This window comes from Protopterus annectens, chromosome 4.part0 (genome assembly GCF_019279795.1).
Source record: "Protopterus annectens isolate FY-2018-M chromosome 4.part0, PAN1.0, whole genome shotgun sequence".
NCBI classification, from domain to species: domain Eukaryota; kingdom Metazoa; phylum Chordata; order Ceratodontiformes; family Protopteridae; genus Protopterus; species Protopterus annectens.
This window is the reverse complement of record NC_056733.1, coordinates 730078541-730095989: the sequence shown is the minus strand read 5'-3', so window position 1 is coordinate 730095989 and position 17449 is coordinate 730078541. Positions and strand designations below refer to the sequence as shown.

Here is a 17449-nt window from a genome sequence, read left to right as displayed (position 1 = left end):
GCAATCTGCCCAGTGCACACAGTTAAATGACTACAGAGACATAAGTGATATAGTGGATCCCTCTCATATTCAAACATCTTCCACAGATACACAAGTTGTTCATAGAAACAGGGAATGCTATGGCAATAAAGACCTGCAAACAGTCAATCAGCAACAAATATTGTGCATCTGACAATTAAACATATGGGTGTAGAGGTCAATACTAGGCTGTTTGCCCTAGGGAATGAAAGCTTAGCCAGAGTGTGCTTGGCATCTGCCTCCCCAGTACAGTAGGCTACTGTGCCACTGTAAAGTAGGTCACATAAGGCACCGTTTGAGGCTAGTGTGCTGTGCCTCCATCAAGCAGGGACACAATGGAGATCCCAGGGGTTGAATTTGCTATGCCACATCCATGTTGTTGGTGTGTGCTGGAAGAGGGTTGGTGAGGACCTCTAACAGTAAGTGGGCGTCAATAACAGACTGAGGTGAGCCTTATCTGCAGTGTCTGGACAATTTCACTGTCAACACTTTGTCGTGATGATTATGAGGGATTGAAGTGTCATGCCAGTACTGTTCAGAGATGTCCTTCCTCTGTGGGCTACTGCTCTGCAAAGTATTAGCTCACTCCGTCTGTTGGGCAGCTCATATATGGCTGGTGTACACCTGACAGGTGTCCTGTTGTGGAGGAGTCATGGGTATATTTGGGATAGCATGATCAATGCAAACCTTCCACATGCTCATAGAATGCAATTGTCAAGGATTATGCAGAGTGGTCTGTATACTCCCCCAGCATGGGTCCTTTGAAGTCTTCCACTCCAGTCTTCACAAGTGTAAAGTCTGCTTTTGATAAATACACTTTGTTTGCAGTGACAACCTTGCCTGGGGGTGGGGATGTCCAGGGAAAGGTGGGTATGGTCAGATATCAACAATGGTGGTCTACCTCTGGTGTGGAACAGTGAGTACCCATGTTGCAGATGGTCAGGTGCAATATGTATTCCCCCTTGTGGCTGTGGTGAGTGGTCCTGCCATAGCACATGGACTCACAAATTGTAGTGGCTGTAGGGTAATGTTGTAGAGGCCTGAGTAGTTCCCACACACAATATACCTGTACCTGACATTAACAACTGGAATGGTGTATGTGAACACCTTCATATCTTGGCACTGTTCCCAGGGAAGCAAAGTGTGTGTCCTGGATGTGGGAGGGGGTGGTCTGAACTGGTTGTGTTGTGTGTTACAGGTCCTGTGGTCACGAAGCATGGTATAGAACATAACCTGCCAGTGCTGATGTGCATATCTGACCCTGAAGTAGGTGGCTGCAAATGCATATATATGCTATCCCCCACCTGACAGGTAGTAATAGATGTACATACCTCTGTATAAATAATGATGTCAGCACCCTATAAATACTGCAGGTGCAGAACAGATGCCCAGTAATTCGGATAGTGCACTCTGCTCATGCGTTTCCCTCGTGTCGTAATATAGTTAGGTAGGGGTTTGAATCCTGCAAATGCTCAGTGTGTGTGGGTGAACGGGGTAGGTGTGTGTGCAATTCTGTGTGAGAGAAATGTCCCTTTTGGCAACTAGAAAAACACACTACAGGATGCACATTCCCCTTTCTAAACACTGATGATGTCAGCACCCTATAAGTATAGCAAGAGAAGGAAAACTTCCTAGTGATGCGAATAGCGCACTCTGCTAATGTGTCTGTCTGGAGTGTCATACCATAGGGAGGGGTTTGAATCCTACAAATGCTCAGTGTGTGTGTGCAATTCTGTGTGAGAAAAATGTCCTTTTTGGCAACTAGGAAAACACACTACAGGATGCACATTCCCCTTTCTAAACACTGATGATGTCAGCACCCTATAAGTACAGCAGGAGAAGAGAAACCTCCCAGTAATGCGAATAGCATGCCCCGCTAATGCATCTATCTTGAGTGCCATAACATAGTAAGGTAGGGGTTTGAATCCTGCAAATGCTTAGTTTGGGTGAGAGGGGTTAGTGTGGTTGCAGTTCTGTGTGAGCGAAATGTCCCTTTTGGCAACTAGGAGAACACACTACAGGATGCACATTCCCCTTTCTAAACACTGATGATGTCAGCACCCTATAAGTACAGCCGGAGAAAAAAAACCTCCCAATAATGCAAATAGCGCGCTTGGCTACTGCGTCTCGTGCTAGTGTAATAACACAGTTTGGTAGGGATTTGAATCCTGCAAGTGTGTGTGTGTGTGTGTGTGTGGTGGGGGGTGGAAGTAGGGTGCATACAATTACATGTGTGAGAAAGCTTACCCTTTTGGCAACCAGCTGCTGCATATTCCAATCTCTACACAGAGATGATGTCAGCACCCTACAAGTACAGCAGATGAGGGCAAATCTCCCAGTAATGCAAATAGCATGCTCTGCTACTGCGTCTCTCACTACTGTCATAGCACAGTTAGTTATGGCTTTGAATTCCACAAATGCCACGTATGTTTTTGTCACACAGAATGCCCATGTGTGTGGGTTGTTGTTCACAATAATGTATGACATCGATTAAACCAGTAATGGCAATGCACACAGATGATGTATGTGTGTGCCAAATACACATATATACCTGTGACCTTCAATAGTTCCCATGTCTGACGCCTGCCACATGTGAATACATGGTATTTGCACTGGATAGCATTATGACTGTTGTTTTCTGTGCGGGTGCTGCATGTGGTATGTGTATATACAGTGTCAGTTGTATATGGTATCATCCTAGCAGCGAGGGATACACATCTGGTCTGGGGCATATAGTCTACATGTTGTTGATGAACAGGTGCTGCATGTTTTCACCTGTTGTGGGAGTGGTAACAAGTTGTTCCATAGCAATGCAGTGACTACATGCTAGGAACCTTTCAGCTAGGGTGTTGTAGCTACAGTAATTCATCAGCATTCAGTAATACTTCAGCATTCTTGGTGAGGGTATGACGCCAACCAAGGTCAGGGTCATACCAGCCTGTGCCACATGCTCAGAGAGCCCTTCTATGTTCCCTATCATGTAGTCCAGGGAGGTACATCACAGGTCAGCTGTAGTGGCATGGACAATGACTGAGTCATATGTGTCCATGCCTCTGACTGACCTATATGCTTGTGCTATGTGGTGGACCATAGTGCCCCACGGGCATATCACTGTGACCTTCACCTTGTCCAGTCTGGTGAGCGGGACCTCACTGTATTGGGCAATAAAGGTAGCTAATACAACTGTAGCAGGTGTGTTGTCTAGCCGTACAGGCTGTGACTGTTTGGCACACAGGATTTGTGTGCTATGTGTTGCACGTGCTGTGTTCCGGCTTAACATATGCCTGTGTGCCAGCTGGAGAGGTGTCTGCTGCTCAGGCAGGATGCTATTCTGGGGCTCCACGAATTCCCCAGTGTGTTCATGTGTTTGGATTGCTGTCAGTGTAGGTCTACATCAGACTGGTATTGTAGTCACTGTAGTATTTCATGCCACCTGACAGGTTATGCCAGTACTGGGTTCAGAGTGCTTAGTCCCCAGTTTGGCTATGTGGTTGCATCTCACACATGTGTTGTACATCCATGTGTAGGGGAGAGGGTTGACTGTGTACATGTGGCAGCTGTGACATTGCCACATGACTCACATATTCCACAACTGTACCATAAAGGTGACTGACAAGTGACCTTTGCACATGCTACCATAGTATTGTGATTGCCATGGTGATTAACACCACATAGGGCCAATGGGGAATGAGGTACAGAAGGTGAGTATGTGAGGGTGTAGTGCCTGTGATTAGTTAGCACTGGCATATATGACTGCTCACGTGGTCAAATGCCAGGTTAGTCATATGCAATGTGTCACAGGCAACGTACATGCGAACAGGACAAACAGTGACGTTCTGCCAAGTGAGACATGGACATACATATAGTAAGCTATGCAGATGTCACTAGGAATCCACAGAAGCTCTGTAAATCTGCATTGCAGGTGGAATCAGTGTTCCAGGGTAACTGCAAGCAAACATGCATGCAAACAAAGCTACAGTAAGCAGGGCTGCATGTAGTCCATTGTACAACAAACAAGCTGTACCACTTTCAGTAGGTAACAGTGCAAATATGCAGGCACTATACACATGTACATGGAAATACACAGGTCAGATGGCCAGGTCCAGTCTTAGCGCACACAAGTGTACAGACAATGTACCGTCAGGATGTACAATAACCGGATGGAAACCCAGGTGCTCACACCTGCAGTAATACACATGTCAAATAACAGACACTGAGCCTTCACTCAGTGGTTCCATACTTAGTAGGATGTATGCTACCTGTCCTGCCACCACAGTATCCCTGACATTTATGGGGACTCTCCCTCCTGTGAAAGTTAGTTTTGTGCGTTGGGGCTGTCTAGCATGGTATGAGATGTGAGCTTGCAGTGCTAGGGTGCTCCTGTGTGTCCTGTACCAGTCGTGTAATACTGCACACATATCAACATCCTCAAACATCCGCATTGCAGAGTCCAGTGTGGGCAACATGCCACTTTCAGTTTACATGTCCATCATTGCGTATCAATACTTTCATTACCTTATCCCCTGTGCTACCTATGTATGTGGCCTTCTGTTGACATCCTTACCACCAGTATGCAAACATGTGCAGATGATACACTATGGTACTTACCATGGGTGTAGACAACAGTACAAGACAATCATACCCTTACTGCATCAGGCATGCTGGGATATACCCACAATTATATCAGCACACAGTACTGTTAACAACATGATACTATTACTACACGTCTATGTAGTCACCCTGTGCATCAGCAACATGTTAACCTGTACCTGCACTGATGTTACAGATTGCAGGAGGTGGCACAGTTTCATCATATGCACAGGGTGTGAACTTGGTATGCCTGTGTCTGCCACTGATACCACCAATTGACATGTATGTGTATGTGTGTTGGTGAGGGACAGCAGTACAAGGTGGGGCAATGTTGATGCAGTGTGTGCGTGTATGCGGTAGCCCTAGGTGTTGTCAATTCGCATGTGTGTATGGATGTACACAGTTCCACCTCATGGCTGCCATATACTGGTGTTTGTGGACAGCCACAGACTGTACCTGCCAGGTCATACAGATCAGTGTCTCTGGCCACTGACACAGTACCTGTGCCTTGCAGGGATGCTACGGACCATATCCGGTACCAATCCAGACTGGGTACTGTCATCAGAAGCAGGTGTTCGTTGACTGGACACAGATCCCTGTTGGGCCTGTCTAGAGCCACGTGCACGTGGTCTCCTGGGGCGGTCTGATGACAGCACAGACCCAGCATTGCTGGGGCTGCTGCTGGCACTATGGGGGCAGCCGCAGCCCTGTTGTCATCCGCGACGACTGCCAGCTGCTGCTGTTGCTGGCATACGCCACGTCGACGCCTCAACCGTCCACCATTGCCCTGGCTCATGGACATGTAGTTGTGGAACTGATCTAATATGTCCCCACAACGTCTGTCTATGACATCGGTGAAATTACGGATGGCAGCCGCAATGCCACGCATACTATCAGTCATGGCTGTGCGACATGCTGTCAGCTCCCTCAGACCCTGTCTGGTGTACCGTTCCATACGTGACTGTGCCTGCATGACAGCCCGAAAAATAGCTGAGGTTGTAAGACCTCTGTGGGCACGTCTGACAGGGGCAGTACGCCCATGGATGCTCCCACGAGAACCCCTGTACATCTGTCTGTGTGGTACTATCTCAAGGCCATGCCCATGGCTGCTGCATGGGGAAGCATGTGCCACAGATACCACATTACCCTGGTCAATGCCCACTGTATCCTGTCCATCACCTAGGGACATTGGTGACAAAGGATGTATTGGCAGGATGACTGCGCATTGATGAGGTTGACAGCTGTGTACTGCCAATTGGCTGACCAATGACGGACCATGGCACACCTTCCTGTGCCATTACACAGATGTCATCATTATCAGTACCCGTGGCACCTGATTCAGGTTCCCTGCTGCATGACACCAGAGCAGCACCAGAACCTGTGGGAGGGAAACAGGAAACACAGTTTACAATGTCTACACAATGTTACCAGTGATGCACACATGCACACATGCACACATGCACACCTGCACACATGCACACGTGCACACGTGCACACATGCACACATGCACACATGCACATGTGCACTCGTGCACACGGGCACACATGCACACAGTTGCACACTTGCACACTACTCAGTATGCGAGATATCAACACACAGACACAGACACACCTGCATGCATACACAGAGCACTACTAAGTGAGCCTAATATTACTATTACTATCAAGACTATTAAAGCTATTGTTAATACACACTTACCAGCATGGATAGGCTGCATTGCTGTTACACCAGAGGGACCTGCAGAAGTGAGGAAATTAATGTCAGTGGGCACAACTGTGCCATTGTTCCTGAGTATGATACAGGTCAGTAGTACAACAGTTGCCTTTCACAGGTCAGCTGCTGATATTGAGAATATCACACTTGCACATTAAATACTATGATGACAGCTACAAACCAAGGACACACCTCACACATGCATTAACTACCAGTGAACACAGCAGTCAACTATACATATGGCATATTACCTGCACGCTCGTAGTCATGGTGCTGTGTGGCTCCAGCCTCCATCATAATGCAGGTCTGCTGCTGTTGTTGTTGTTGGTGGGCTGGAGCCACAACACTTACGAGTAGTCCCTCCAGTCTAGTGAGTGGGGGATGTGTAGCCACCCCACCACCTGTGGCAACCTGTTGCCTGTGGATATCCGACGCACGCTGACGGACATTTCTGATTAAATCACTGCAGTGATGTCGTACCTGCTCATATGTCCTATTATGCGTGCCTATGTCATTTACCCAACGGACCAGGTCTTGCCACAGTGCAGCCCTCTCCTGCTGATTCTGGCTGGTGCAGGAAAAGAGTATTGCATAATCCCGCACCAGGCTCTGGTGTATTTCCTCATCCTCAGCTGCAGAGTATGCTGGATTGCGCTGGTGAGCCATGGTCCTGAAAAGGAAATAAAATGATATCAGCAAAATATGTCAGCAGAATTTGGCACACATACTACACATGCTACTCGACTGTTGTGATACAACATATCTCACATATATAGCATCTGTCTGTCTATTGGTGGATACACATGTAAATGGCCAGGTATCAGTGCTCAGCCAACAACTGTGCAACAGTACCTGGCACACTCCATACGACATACTACCAAACCTCAGCAGTCAGAACACTGATTCAGGTCCAAAGCACCTCCTCACTCTGGGGGTTTGTATCGAGGTACTGTATGGGGTACATCATCAACTACTGTGATCTGACCACAAACTAATTGCCCTGGATATACATATCCCACCTCCACCACCAGAACAAACGACTACAGTGAATAACATTTCAAACGCAAACTTTACACTTCGTAAGACTGAGATGGTATCCTTTAAGCCCACTGGGCCAGTGGAAGCCACAACCCACAATGCTGACTCCTTCACAAATGATTTCTACGGACATCTCCGAGAATGCATGGATCATGCAATCCATATAAGACCAAGACACTCTCCACAAAGGGAAAGCATCCTGTCTGGTGGACCCCAGCCATAGACAGATTGTATAACAAAAGATGGAAGCTACTGCAAGACAGAGCACAATTCCATAAAGGGAAGGCATGTCTGATCAGCACTAGTAAAGAGCTATGTTCTCTCATACAAACATCCATGGGCAACTTTGAGAGGGAAATCACGGGGACACTACAGATAACCACAAGGCCTTCTTCAGTTATGTTAGAAACCTGGTCAGAAACCCTCCAATATGCTCATAGTTAGTACACAACAACAAATAACTCACTGAACCCACAGATATTGGCAACATTGTGGCAGACAGGTTCAGTGCACATTTCCCTCCCTCCCCAAACGAAGACATACTTATCCCAGCTGAATGTAACCTCCCTGTCATCACAGATGTCCAGGTGAGAGCCCCTTAGAAAAGCAAAAAACACAGCATCAATGGGACCTGATGGTATCCCCGGTTGCATGCTACATGAACTCCAAGAGGAGCTAAACACACATATAGAAGTGCTATGTAACACTAGCCTGACTACAGGATATGTACCTGTACACTGGCGTACAGCAGCAGTGGTTCCACTCCACAAAGGAGGCACCTCTACATACCAATACAATACAACACAATACAATACAATACATTACAATACAATATGCTATTGCCCCTGGGACTACAGCAGCATACTGTTCTGCTACCCTGACCATTGTGAAACATGTGATGTGACGGTACCTGCTCCTGTCAAACAGTTACACAGGGTGACTCATATGGCATATTACCTATCTGACTAACATTCAGCAGGGGTATGTGTGACGTGTACTCATGGGGAGTCTTGCTTCTTAACGCTGTGTGGTTTATTGCAGGGTATGTCTTATCTGTGGGTAGGAACCTGTACCTCCGTCATGTGCTCTCTACTGTGGTGTCAAGGATGACACACAGCGGTCATTTAGGTTGTGGATGGTGTGAGGTGTTACTATGGTTGTTGGACATCTGTCATGGGTGTGACTTAAGTATGTAAATCCAGGAGTGGTAACCTCTATGTGGGTAGTATGTGTGCACTCTGTGGTGTTGTCAGTCACTGTGCATTGGTAATGTGTTTGAGTGCATTGTCACAGTGTCGTACATGTCACTGTGTCCTTCTCCATATCTGTAGCTGTCATGTGAGGTACATACCGTGGGAGCCATTGTGTGGTGTGGAGGGGTACACTGACCTACATGTCCATAGCTGACACACCATGTCTGCTGACACATACCATGTACAGGTATTCCAGGAATAGTGTGCCACTGTGACTATCATTGAGGGGACTGTTGTACACATTTATGACCCTGTTCACCCCTGACACATGCAGTCGTGGGCAGCCAATCACATATCTGGTGGTTACTGGTGTAGGTGATTTGAAATGGGGTATGGTACTCCAGTTTCGACACTGGTGTTCACTCCATGCCTTTGTCACCAGGCACCTGTTGCAATACATCTGTACACATATGCCTCACTCAGAATATATATACATCTCTCTCTATGTATATATATATATATATATATATATATATATATATATATATATATATATATGTATATATATATATATATATATATATATATATATATATATATATATATATATGTATATATATATATATATATATATATATATATATATATGTATATATATATATATATATATATATGTCTATATATATATATGTCTGTATACATATACACATATATATATTGATGTACATATATTGCTATAGATATGGAGAGAGGGGGGAGTGTGACAGAGAGGGAGTGAGAGTGACAGAGGGGGTGGGACAGGGGGAGTGTGAGATCGTCATATACAGTCATATCTGTAGATAGTCAGATCTGTCTGTCTATGTATATGTATCTACATATATCTATATCTGTATGTGTGTATTACATATATATGTTTGTACATATTCTATCTATCTACATCTGTCTAAGTATTCCTACATCCCTCTCTATCTATGTATACATATATATATATATATATATATATATATATATATATATATATATATATATATATATATATATATATATATATATATATATATATATATACATACATACATATATTGACATACATACGTATCCATATGATAGATAGGTATATCAACATGTTTGTTTACAAAACTGTATACACACACTAACATACTGCTAAACATACATAACTGTGAAACCTACTTTGTACATTGCACTACAACCTACATTCAACCTACATTGATATGTGCACATAGATGCCCTCACATACATATGTATGTACAGCCTTCACTGATAGTTGCTGTATGTCCCCTGCCCTATGCACATCTTCATATACATATGGATACAGAGCAATGACACATATGGAGGGTTCACAGTATTTAGATATTTAAAGTATTTCTTTACATTACCTGTGTTTGTCACAGCTGCTTGCATTGCCTTTTGGATTGGTGTCCTGCTACTGCTCCAGTTGACAGTTGTCAGCTTTCTAGTAGGTTTTGCTGAGTGTTTTTGTTTGTGTATGTTTTCTCTCTCTCTCTCTCTCTCTCTCTCTCTCTCTCTCTTTCCCTACCTCCAGAGGGTGCAATGAAAGTATTGCATGTGTGGACTTGGAGTACAGCATGCTTTTGTAGGTATCTGCATATGTCCATGTGATGGCCTCTGCACCAATTGTTAGCCAGCATTTGCTAATCGCATGCAGCCAGTTGTGTACTGATTGCAGTTCTCACTGTGATTTCAGGACAGTGCTATAAAAAGGTATGTGAGATAGGCATAGCCCTTTCAGCGTTTAAGGGCAGGGACCATGCTGGTATGCTGTGGACACTGTTCTGTGAGTGTAAAGGTTAGTATCTCTCTCATATTTCCGGCTGTGTTGTAGATTAACATTTCTCCATTCATTTCTCCAGTTTCCTGTACTAAGTGTGTATGTTCACTGACACCTAAGACTACTACTACTGTTAATGTGGGTGTGTGTGCTTTCCTGTGGGACATGTGGTGTAACTGGTATATAGCAGTGGCTCTTGCACTTTGTTGCTATGGCTTCAATATTTGCCCTTTACATTCACTACTTGTATGCCTGCTAGGTGTCTTGACCGTAGTGTGTTGCTGTGGCTTTCCTATTTTCCATGTACATTCACACCTTGGAATGCTTGCTATATCTGCTAGGGTGTTACTGCATGCAGTGTGGTCTGGCCATGGTGTGGGCCTTGACATCTATTAGGGTATTTGAGTATGCTGCTGAGCAGGCCCCAAAGACTCTCAGGTGCATCTTTTATCTGCCTCATGGAATGGTACATATCAGTGGGGTACACCCATTAAATTGCCTGGTATTCTGCAGTTGTGACTGTGGGTTAGCATGAGCACATGTATTACTACACTATTTCTGACGTGCAAGTGGTGCATACTTTCAGTACTTCATAGTTACCATTGCATGTGTTGTAACACCTTTCTGCCTACTTTTTGTACATTTCACAGGGAGTCTGTGGGGCATCCCTGTGACTCAGTCACTGTTGCTATGTCTAGGCTCTTAACTATTCAAATATGGCAGTGTCAGACCTCTCACGTGTACAGATATTTGCAGGATGTCCACATTTTTGCCTCATATTTTGGTCCATATCTCATAAACAGCTTTTTCTGGCAAATCACTCAGGTCTCAAGTCAGACTATAGTGACAAACATTTCAGTTTCAGACTTCATACCCTTCCAAACATCCAACATAATGCAAAACCTGTTACTCTCTCAACTGTCTATGTTTGTTGTAACATTATTTGAAATGTGTCCCTGTTTTTGGGCCTTTGCTCCACATTTTTATTACTTAGTCCGGATGTGTTGCTGTAAGAGGTTGTGGGGTATGGCAGTGATTATCCTGCTGTGAGTATGTGTGTGGCTTGCAAGGTGCTATGGTGACATTATTACCTACTAGCTACCAAGTAGCATGGCTGTTTCTGTTCACACACTACTATTATAGTAATCCGCTACATTTGACAGTAAATATACATGATATGCTTTGTGTACTACACATCCTATATTCCCTTTACATTCATTCCTACTATTGCATGATATATTTATTGTAGCACAATGTTGTTATATTGCAGGCATGGCTTAGTGGTAAGTCATGTAGACTACTGTTTCCAAGGTCCTGGGTTTGGGACTGACAGTGGGATTTTATTTTGCTTTTGAGCAGACTACAGGCCTTGTCATTCAGAGTGACTAAGGCACTTTTAAGCAGTTGTAACTGGGTTAGCACTGGTTTGCGAGGAGCTCACGCATGCGCACTGGCGTTCAGCTCCACGCATACCCGCTTACAACTGCTTAAAAGTGCTTACTCTCTTGCACACGCTAATTTCTTTGAAAGAAATGAAAATGGGGAGACAGGAAAGTGGTGAAAAAGGGGTCACAAATAGGGTAAGACAGTAGGGAAACAAGCTTGGGTTTTGCAGGAGGGATGTAGGTAAGGCCCATAGCTGCCCATTTCTTCATCAGCAACAGCTGTGCATATGTTTGTAATTTGGTGTGACATTTGAAACCTTCCACCCCTGAGAGAGGTGTAAGGACAACAATAATACTTGTTGTACAGCCAATTGTAATTGACAGTTTCCATGTCCAGCAGACATGTGTGCAAAATGGGCAGCTATGTATGGGGCGTAATTTTTTGTGGGTACAGAGTGCCCTTTTTTCCAGGTGAGAGTGGTATGTCAGGTACAGGAAGTCAGTATAGCTGGGGAGGTAGGTTGGGTAGGTTAACAGACAAGACAAACAAGACGCATACAGGGGCAGTGTATGGCACATATGGGGGGTTACACAATTGACGGGGACGGATGTTTGGATATCTCGAGCCCATGAGCCCACAGATGGCAACAGTGGAACTGAGATCCCCACCCATGGGCAGTTGCCACTGTGCCTTCACTGCCCAGGATGGGGCTGTGTTGGGGGCTGTGTAGGCCGGGCAGCAGGCACACCCGTTAGTTGTGCCACCCGTGCCTCAAGCTGGCGTAGGGGCCCAAGAACAGCATCTCGGATCTCCCTACGCACCACAATCTGGACATTACAGAGGGTGAGTGGATGTTCTCCTCTGGCCACACTTGCAGAGGGGGGATGAGCCCCATCCCCTGCAGCACTTCCACCCACAGGTGGCACAGGTCCACCGGAGGAGGGTCCGGCCTGGGCACTACTGCCAGGTGCACTTGCCAGCTGAGGAGGGAGATGTGGGTCCGCTGGAACCCGCCTTCCCTATCGTCCTATGTTTTGCATTATGTTATGACAGTTTGGGTTAGTAACGTACAATACCATTCACAATTAGTTGTAACAGCATGCATTAGTATTCCCATTAACCAAACACCCATACATTCAAACCATTGAACAGCAAGCATAACACATGCATAATTTGAACAGCAATACACAATCCAACAACATGCAGGGTTGATTGATGGCAACGGGCCATCAGGTTTGGATGTATGAACAGGGCAGATGCATCAACGTACATGCAAATATGTATGAACCAACAGGACAAATGTCCAGGGGTGTTAATTGTGATTGCACATACCAATTTCATGTGGAATGGATTATATGTGGTTATAGGGTAGGGTGAAGAAAATTTAATTAACAACTTCAAATACCAATACATATGCTGTACATTTCTAATAGCTGCAGATATATACACACTACAGTTCTGCCTACAGTTTCCTATGTGATAACTACTTCAGGTTGGTGATAGGAATGTTACTGCTACATCAATATACATTTTCATTTGCTACATTTGCTTTATATAGCTATAGACAACTGTGGATGTTTGGTATTTCAGACAACCATACTATCTGCATATTGCAGACTGAGAGCAACATATCCAGAGTTTGGGACACACATTCCAGCTGCGGTACCGTTTTCAACACATGTTACTGTTTGGTTCTGCCTGTCACATTCATTTCATTCTGTACTGACTGCAGTATACTTTATTCAGGAGTTATTACTACTTTATTGGTGGATTCATAACTCTTTCTCACACTCTCTCACTTGTTTTATTTTTACAATTCAGGATGGTACTTAATTCTAGGCTTTATTGACATGTTTTACCTGTAGTTATAACAATCCTTTCCAACAGTCTCACTTCTGTCATGTTTCTGTATTTCAACAGGGATATATTTCACATATGTGTTTTACTCAGCTTCTGCAGCTGTACTTTTCAGCCTGCTGCAGTTTATGTACTATTATATTACAGGTGGGACATCTTTATTTCAGACTTGTTTAATTTTTATGTTTGGATTACAGGCTGCATCACACTTTTGTAATCAAGCAATACTTGCAAACCCTCTTACACTGTTACTTGCACATTTTATTAATTAGTGACTACACTGCACTCTTTTGCTAACTGTCATACTTATATATTTATTTACAGTTACAGGGAGAGAATTACTGACCTGCCTGGTGGCGCCAACTGCCAGCCTATCGCCATAGGCTCGACGGTTCGCAGAATGGACACCTGCAGCTGTAATATAAATAAAGTAATATTGGAATACATATCTCCATAATATCAGCTAGGTTAATTTCTTGCATAAATAATTACATGTAACTTACTCAGTAGTGGGGCGTTGGGCATTTGCCGGGCCTCCTGGATCCAACGGTTCAGTTGGTCCTGCTTCCATCTCTTCAGGTCCGCATGGTGGTGACGGACCTGCTCACCAGTCCTTGGTATCCCTGTGGCACTGGTGAGATCATGAGCCAACCGGTCCCATGCCTCAGCCCTATATGCTCCCCACAGGACCTGGCCCTGCATGAGTTGGGCCTCATGATTGTGGACAAGGAGCCAAATCATATATTTGGACTCCTCAACACCCCACCTCTGTGCTCGGAAGCAACTACCCTCACCTACACCTGACATCCTGGCTGAAAGTCGGTTCTACAATCGGTTATGCTGTGTATTCCCGCCTATGGGGCTTATATATGCCGTTTTTCCTGCACTTTTCTGTGTTTGGCCATTTTGGAATTGTATCAGCTTCACAAAACCTGCTTTGTCATGCTCCTCTTTCTATTCATTCCTATATATATGCTATTACTGCATTTCTAAGTGTAACTGTCATGGCTTAGTGGTTCAGTACTTTGACTATGGTGCATGGTATCCTTGGTTCAAACCTGCCCATTGCTTTTTATATTTTATGTCTGTTTACACAGGCTAGGAGGTGTGTCTGTGTAAAGGCAGTTTTGATACAGCTTGCTCAACGTTGCTCATCGGTTAGCTTGTTGGCACGGCGCACAGCTCCGCGCAAATGGGTTACGCTGGTTTACGCGTCATTTGGCTGTCAGCACGCATATTACGCTCAGCTCAGCTATGGGCACACAGTTTCAGCATGTTAAAACGCTGCTCAACCCCGGGCACTCATTTTACACCTGTAAAAACTCTGCTCACCTACGGGCACTCATTTTATACCTGTTAAAACACTGCTCACCTACAGGCAGATGTACTCAACTTGTTAGACTGTAGCTCAGCTATAGGCACATCTGACATTTTTTTTTATTATCTCACATTTCTTCAAAATACATGACCCATTTCATTACATTTTACATAAAATATAATTTTATATGTGTACATATATGTCAGGGACTTGTTTCGTGCTTATTTCACTAAAAATAAAAATTGATGTTGTGGGGGCTCAAGCCATGACTGTCTGCTCTTCAGCCGATGTCTCTACCGCTACGCTATTGCTTTTTGAATTACTTTGCATATTTAGTTCTTATATGCTTTTCCACTGACTGCTAACTGTGGCTAAGCTATGGAGTGCAGCCAGCAAAGCGACTCACGGGCAAACATCTTTACAATTTAAAAAAAATATATAAGATGTTCATTTCTACATTTTATGTTCATAGTCTGTGGGGGCATGTGTTGTGTTGTGTTTTTTCACATTTACACGGACTCTGTCATGGGGGTTTACTTTCGGGACTTTTACTCTTCTGGGGGCGTGTCCGTTTGCAGGGCTCGGCCTACGGACACGCCCCTACTGTCTTCCATGGACCGTGTTAGCCTTAGGTGTGATTCAGCATGCCCTCATGCATATGCATGACATGCTGACGTCACAGCGTTTAACTGCAGCCTCCATGTAAGCCTTGTAACTCTTACACGGAGGCTTCGTGAATCCTGCCCTTAGTATTATGTTGTGTGGAAACATTGTATTTTGCCCTAGTAGCCATGTATTTCGCATTCCTGCCATATGTACTGCTGTCTCATTCTGTTATTGTACCATGACCTCAATGGACAGACCATTTACTGTTTAATTAATTGAGTATAGCAGAATTATAACTGTTCTTTAACAATATGCTTCTGTCATGTTTGACTAGAAGAGGACTCAATGCAGGAAAATTATTTATTTACTGTTTGTTCTTTAATGGGGGTAGAGCACTAATCCATTTGGTCCTTTTTCAGACTCAGTGCAGGAGTACTGTCTGGATAACTGACTTGCTAAGAATTACACAACAGGCAAAAGGAGGCTTAAGGAATCAAACTCTGGATCACAGAAAGCAGCCAGTTAACAGCAGATATCTATAATCCCTGTGATAGCAGCCAGGCTAATTAACAAAGACACAATTGCATCTCCAGTGTGGTTCTTCTGTCCTATATTACTCAAGTTGCCTGTTAGTGTAAAGCAAATGGACTGTAGATTCTTTACTATGTGATAAAAATTCAAACATGATTTGAAGCATTAAAGGATCAGAGAGTTTTTTTCCGACCATATGCTATCACAGGAGATGCACTCTAACTTATACTGTTTCACCACGCTGAGTTTTCACTAGCTCAGCCATGCAGAGGCTTAGTGATGCAAAAAGGTTTTTGTCTTATTTCCCCCTGTAACTACATTACTGTGTATGAGCTTGTGCTACCATCCCAGATACCACAGTAATAATCTGCTTCATCCTCAGCCTGTACCCCATTAATGGTTAACTTTGCAGTTTGGGCCGTCCAGTCAACTGCTGCATTGAACCGATCTGGGACTCCAGATTCCCTGTTGCTGTCTCTTGTAAGCAGTCTTGGAGCAGCCCCAGGTCGCTGCTGGTACCAGCACAAGTAGTAGCTGCTAGACATGGTGCCAGTGCAGGAAAGTTCTGCAGTCTGTCCCAGTGACACCGACATGGAGGAAGGCTGAGTCAGACTAGCCTGACCCAAGGACCCTGAGAAATTATACAGCAAAAACTATGTTAGCAGATGTGGATTAATGTGCGATTTTATTATAAAATTATTTATTAGTCGTTGCTTAAAAGATTCAGTGTTACTGTTTAAGAAAAAGAAAACTGCAAACTGTCAAGCAACTAAAGATTAAGCAAATAAAAATCAGAGAAATTTGAAAACCTTACATTGCCAGCAAGTTAGAAGTACGAGTAAAGGTGTAGACAACATTGTCTAATGTTTGTGGAGAGAAAGCTACAAGTCTAGAAACAAGCTGCTATTAATACTTAACCATTTTCTTAAAATCCTTTTCAGACACTCATCACTAACTCAATGCAAATGTGCTGTCTGTTCATTTGCTTCCCAAACCCCTCCCCAGTGATATTAGAAAACAGGATGCAAATGTTTTCAGTTACTTGAAGAATCATTTAATGTTGTTCTTTTGTTGTATATGTGCCCCACCTTCTGGAATACACCTTGTGTGGAATATCACAAATAAACTTTTATTCCCCTTTCACTGCAAATTATTTAAATCAGAATTGAATTTTTAGATAAAGAAAACAGAGTGGATGATTTGATCACTTGGTGTTAAACGTGGCACTGAGCACATTTGAAAGCTGTTCATGGAGAAGAGTGTAGTGAGTGAACGGACTTTGAATAGAGACCGACAGCATATTACTTTATGCACTAAACAGCTACATGAGTTACTTTATGTCTGTATATACTGACTACCTATGCAGTAATGATAGTATATCACCTTAC

The 17449-nt window shown here is 44.0% G+C and overlaps 1 protein-coding gene across 1 annotated transcript in view; it reads right to left on the bottom strand.

Moving 5' to 3' along the window:
- LOC122800326 overlaps positions 1-16954 on the bottom strand; it is a 127867-nt gene extending 110913 nt beyond the window's left edge. Inside the window, exons 1-2 of the mRNA XM_044069779.1 lie at positions 16876-16954; positions 16385-16692 (exon numbers count right to left, since the gene is read on the bottom strand). Coding sequence (XP_043925714.1) covers positions 16385-16692; positions 16876-16918 — 351 coding nt within the window. The 5' untranslated portion in view covers positions 16919-16954. The remainder of the gene's footprint in view (positions 1-16384; positions 16693-16875) is intronic.
- Positions 16955-17449: the final 495 nt, after the last annotated feature.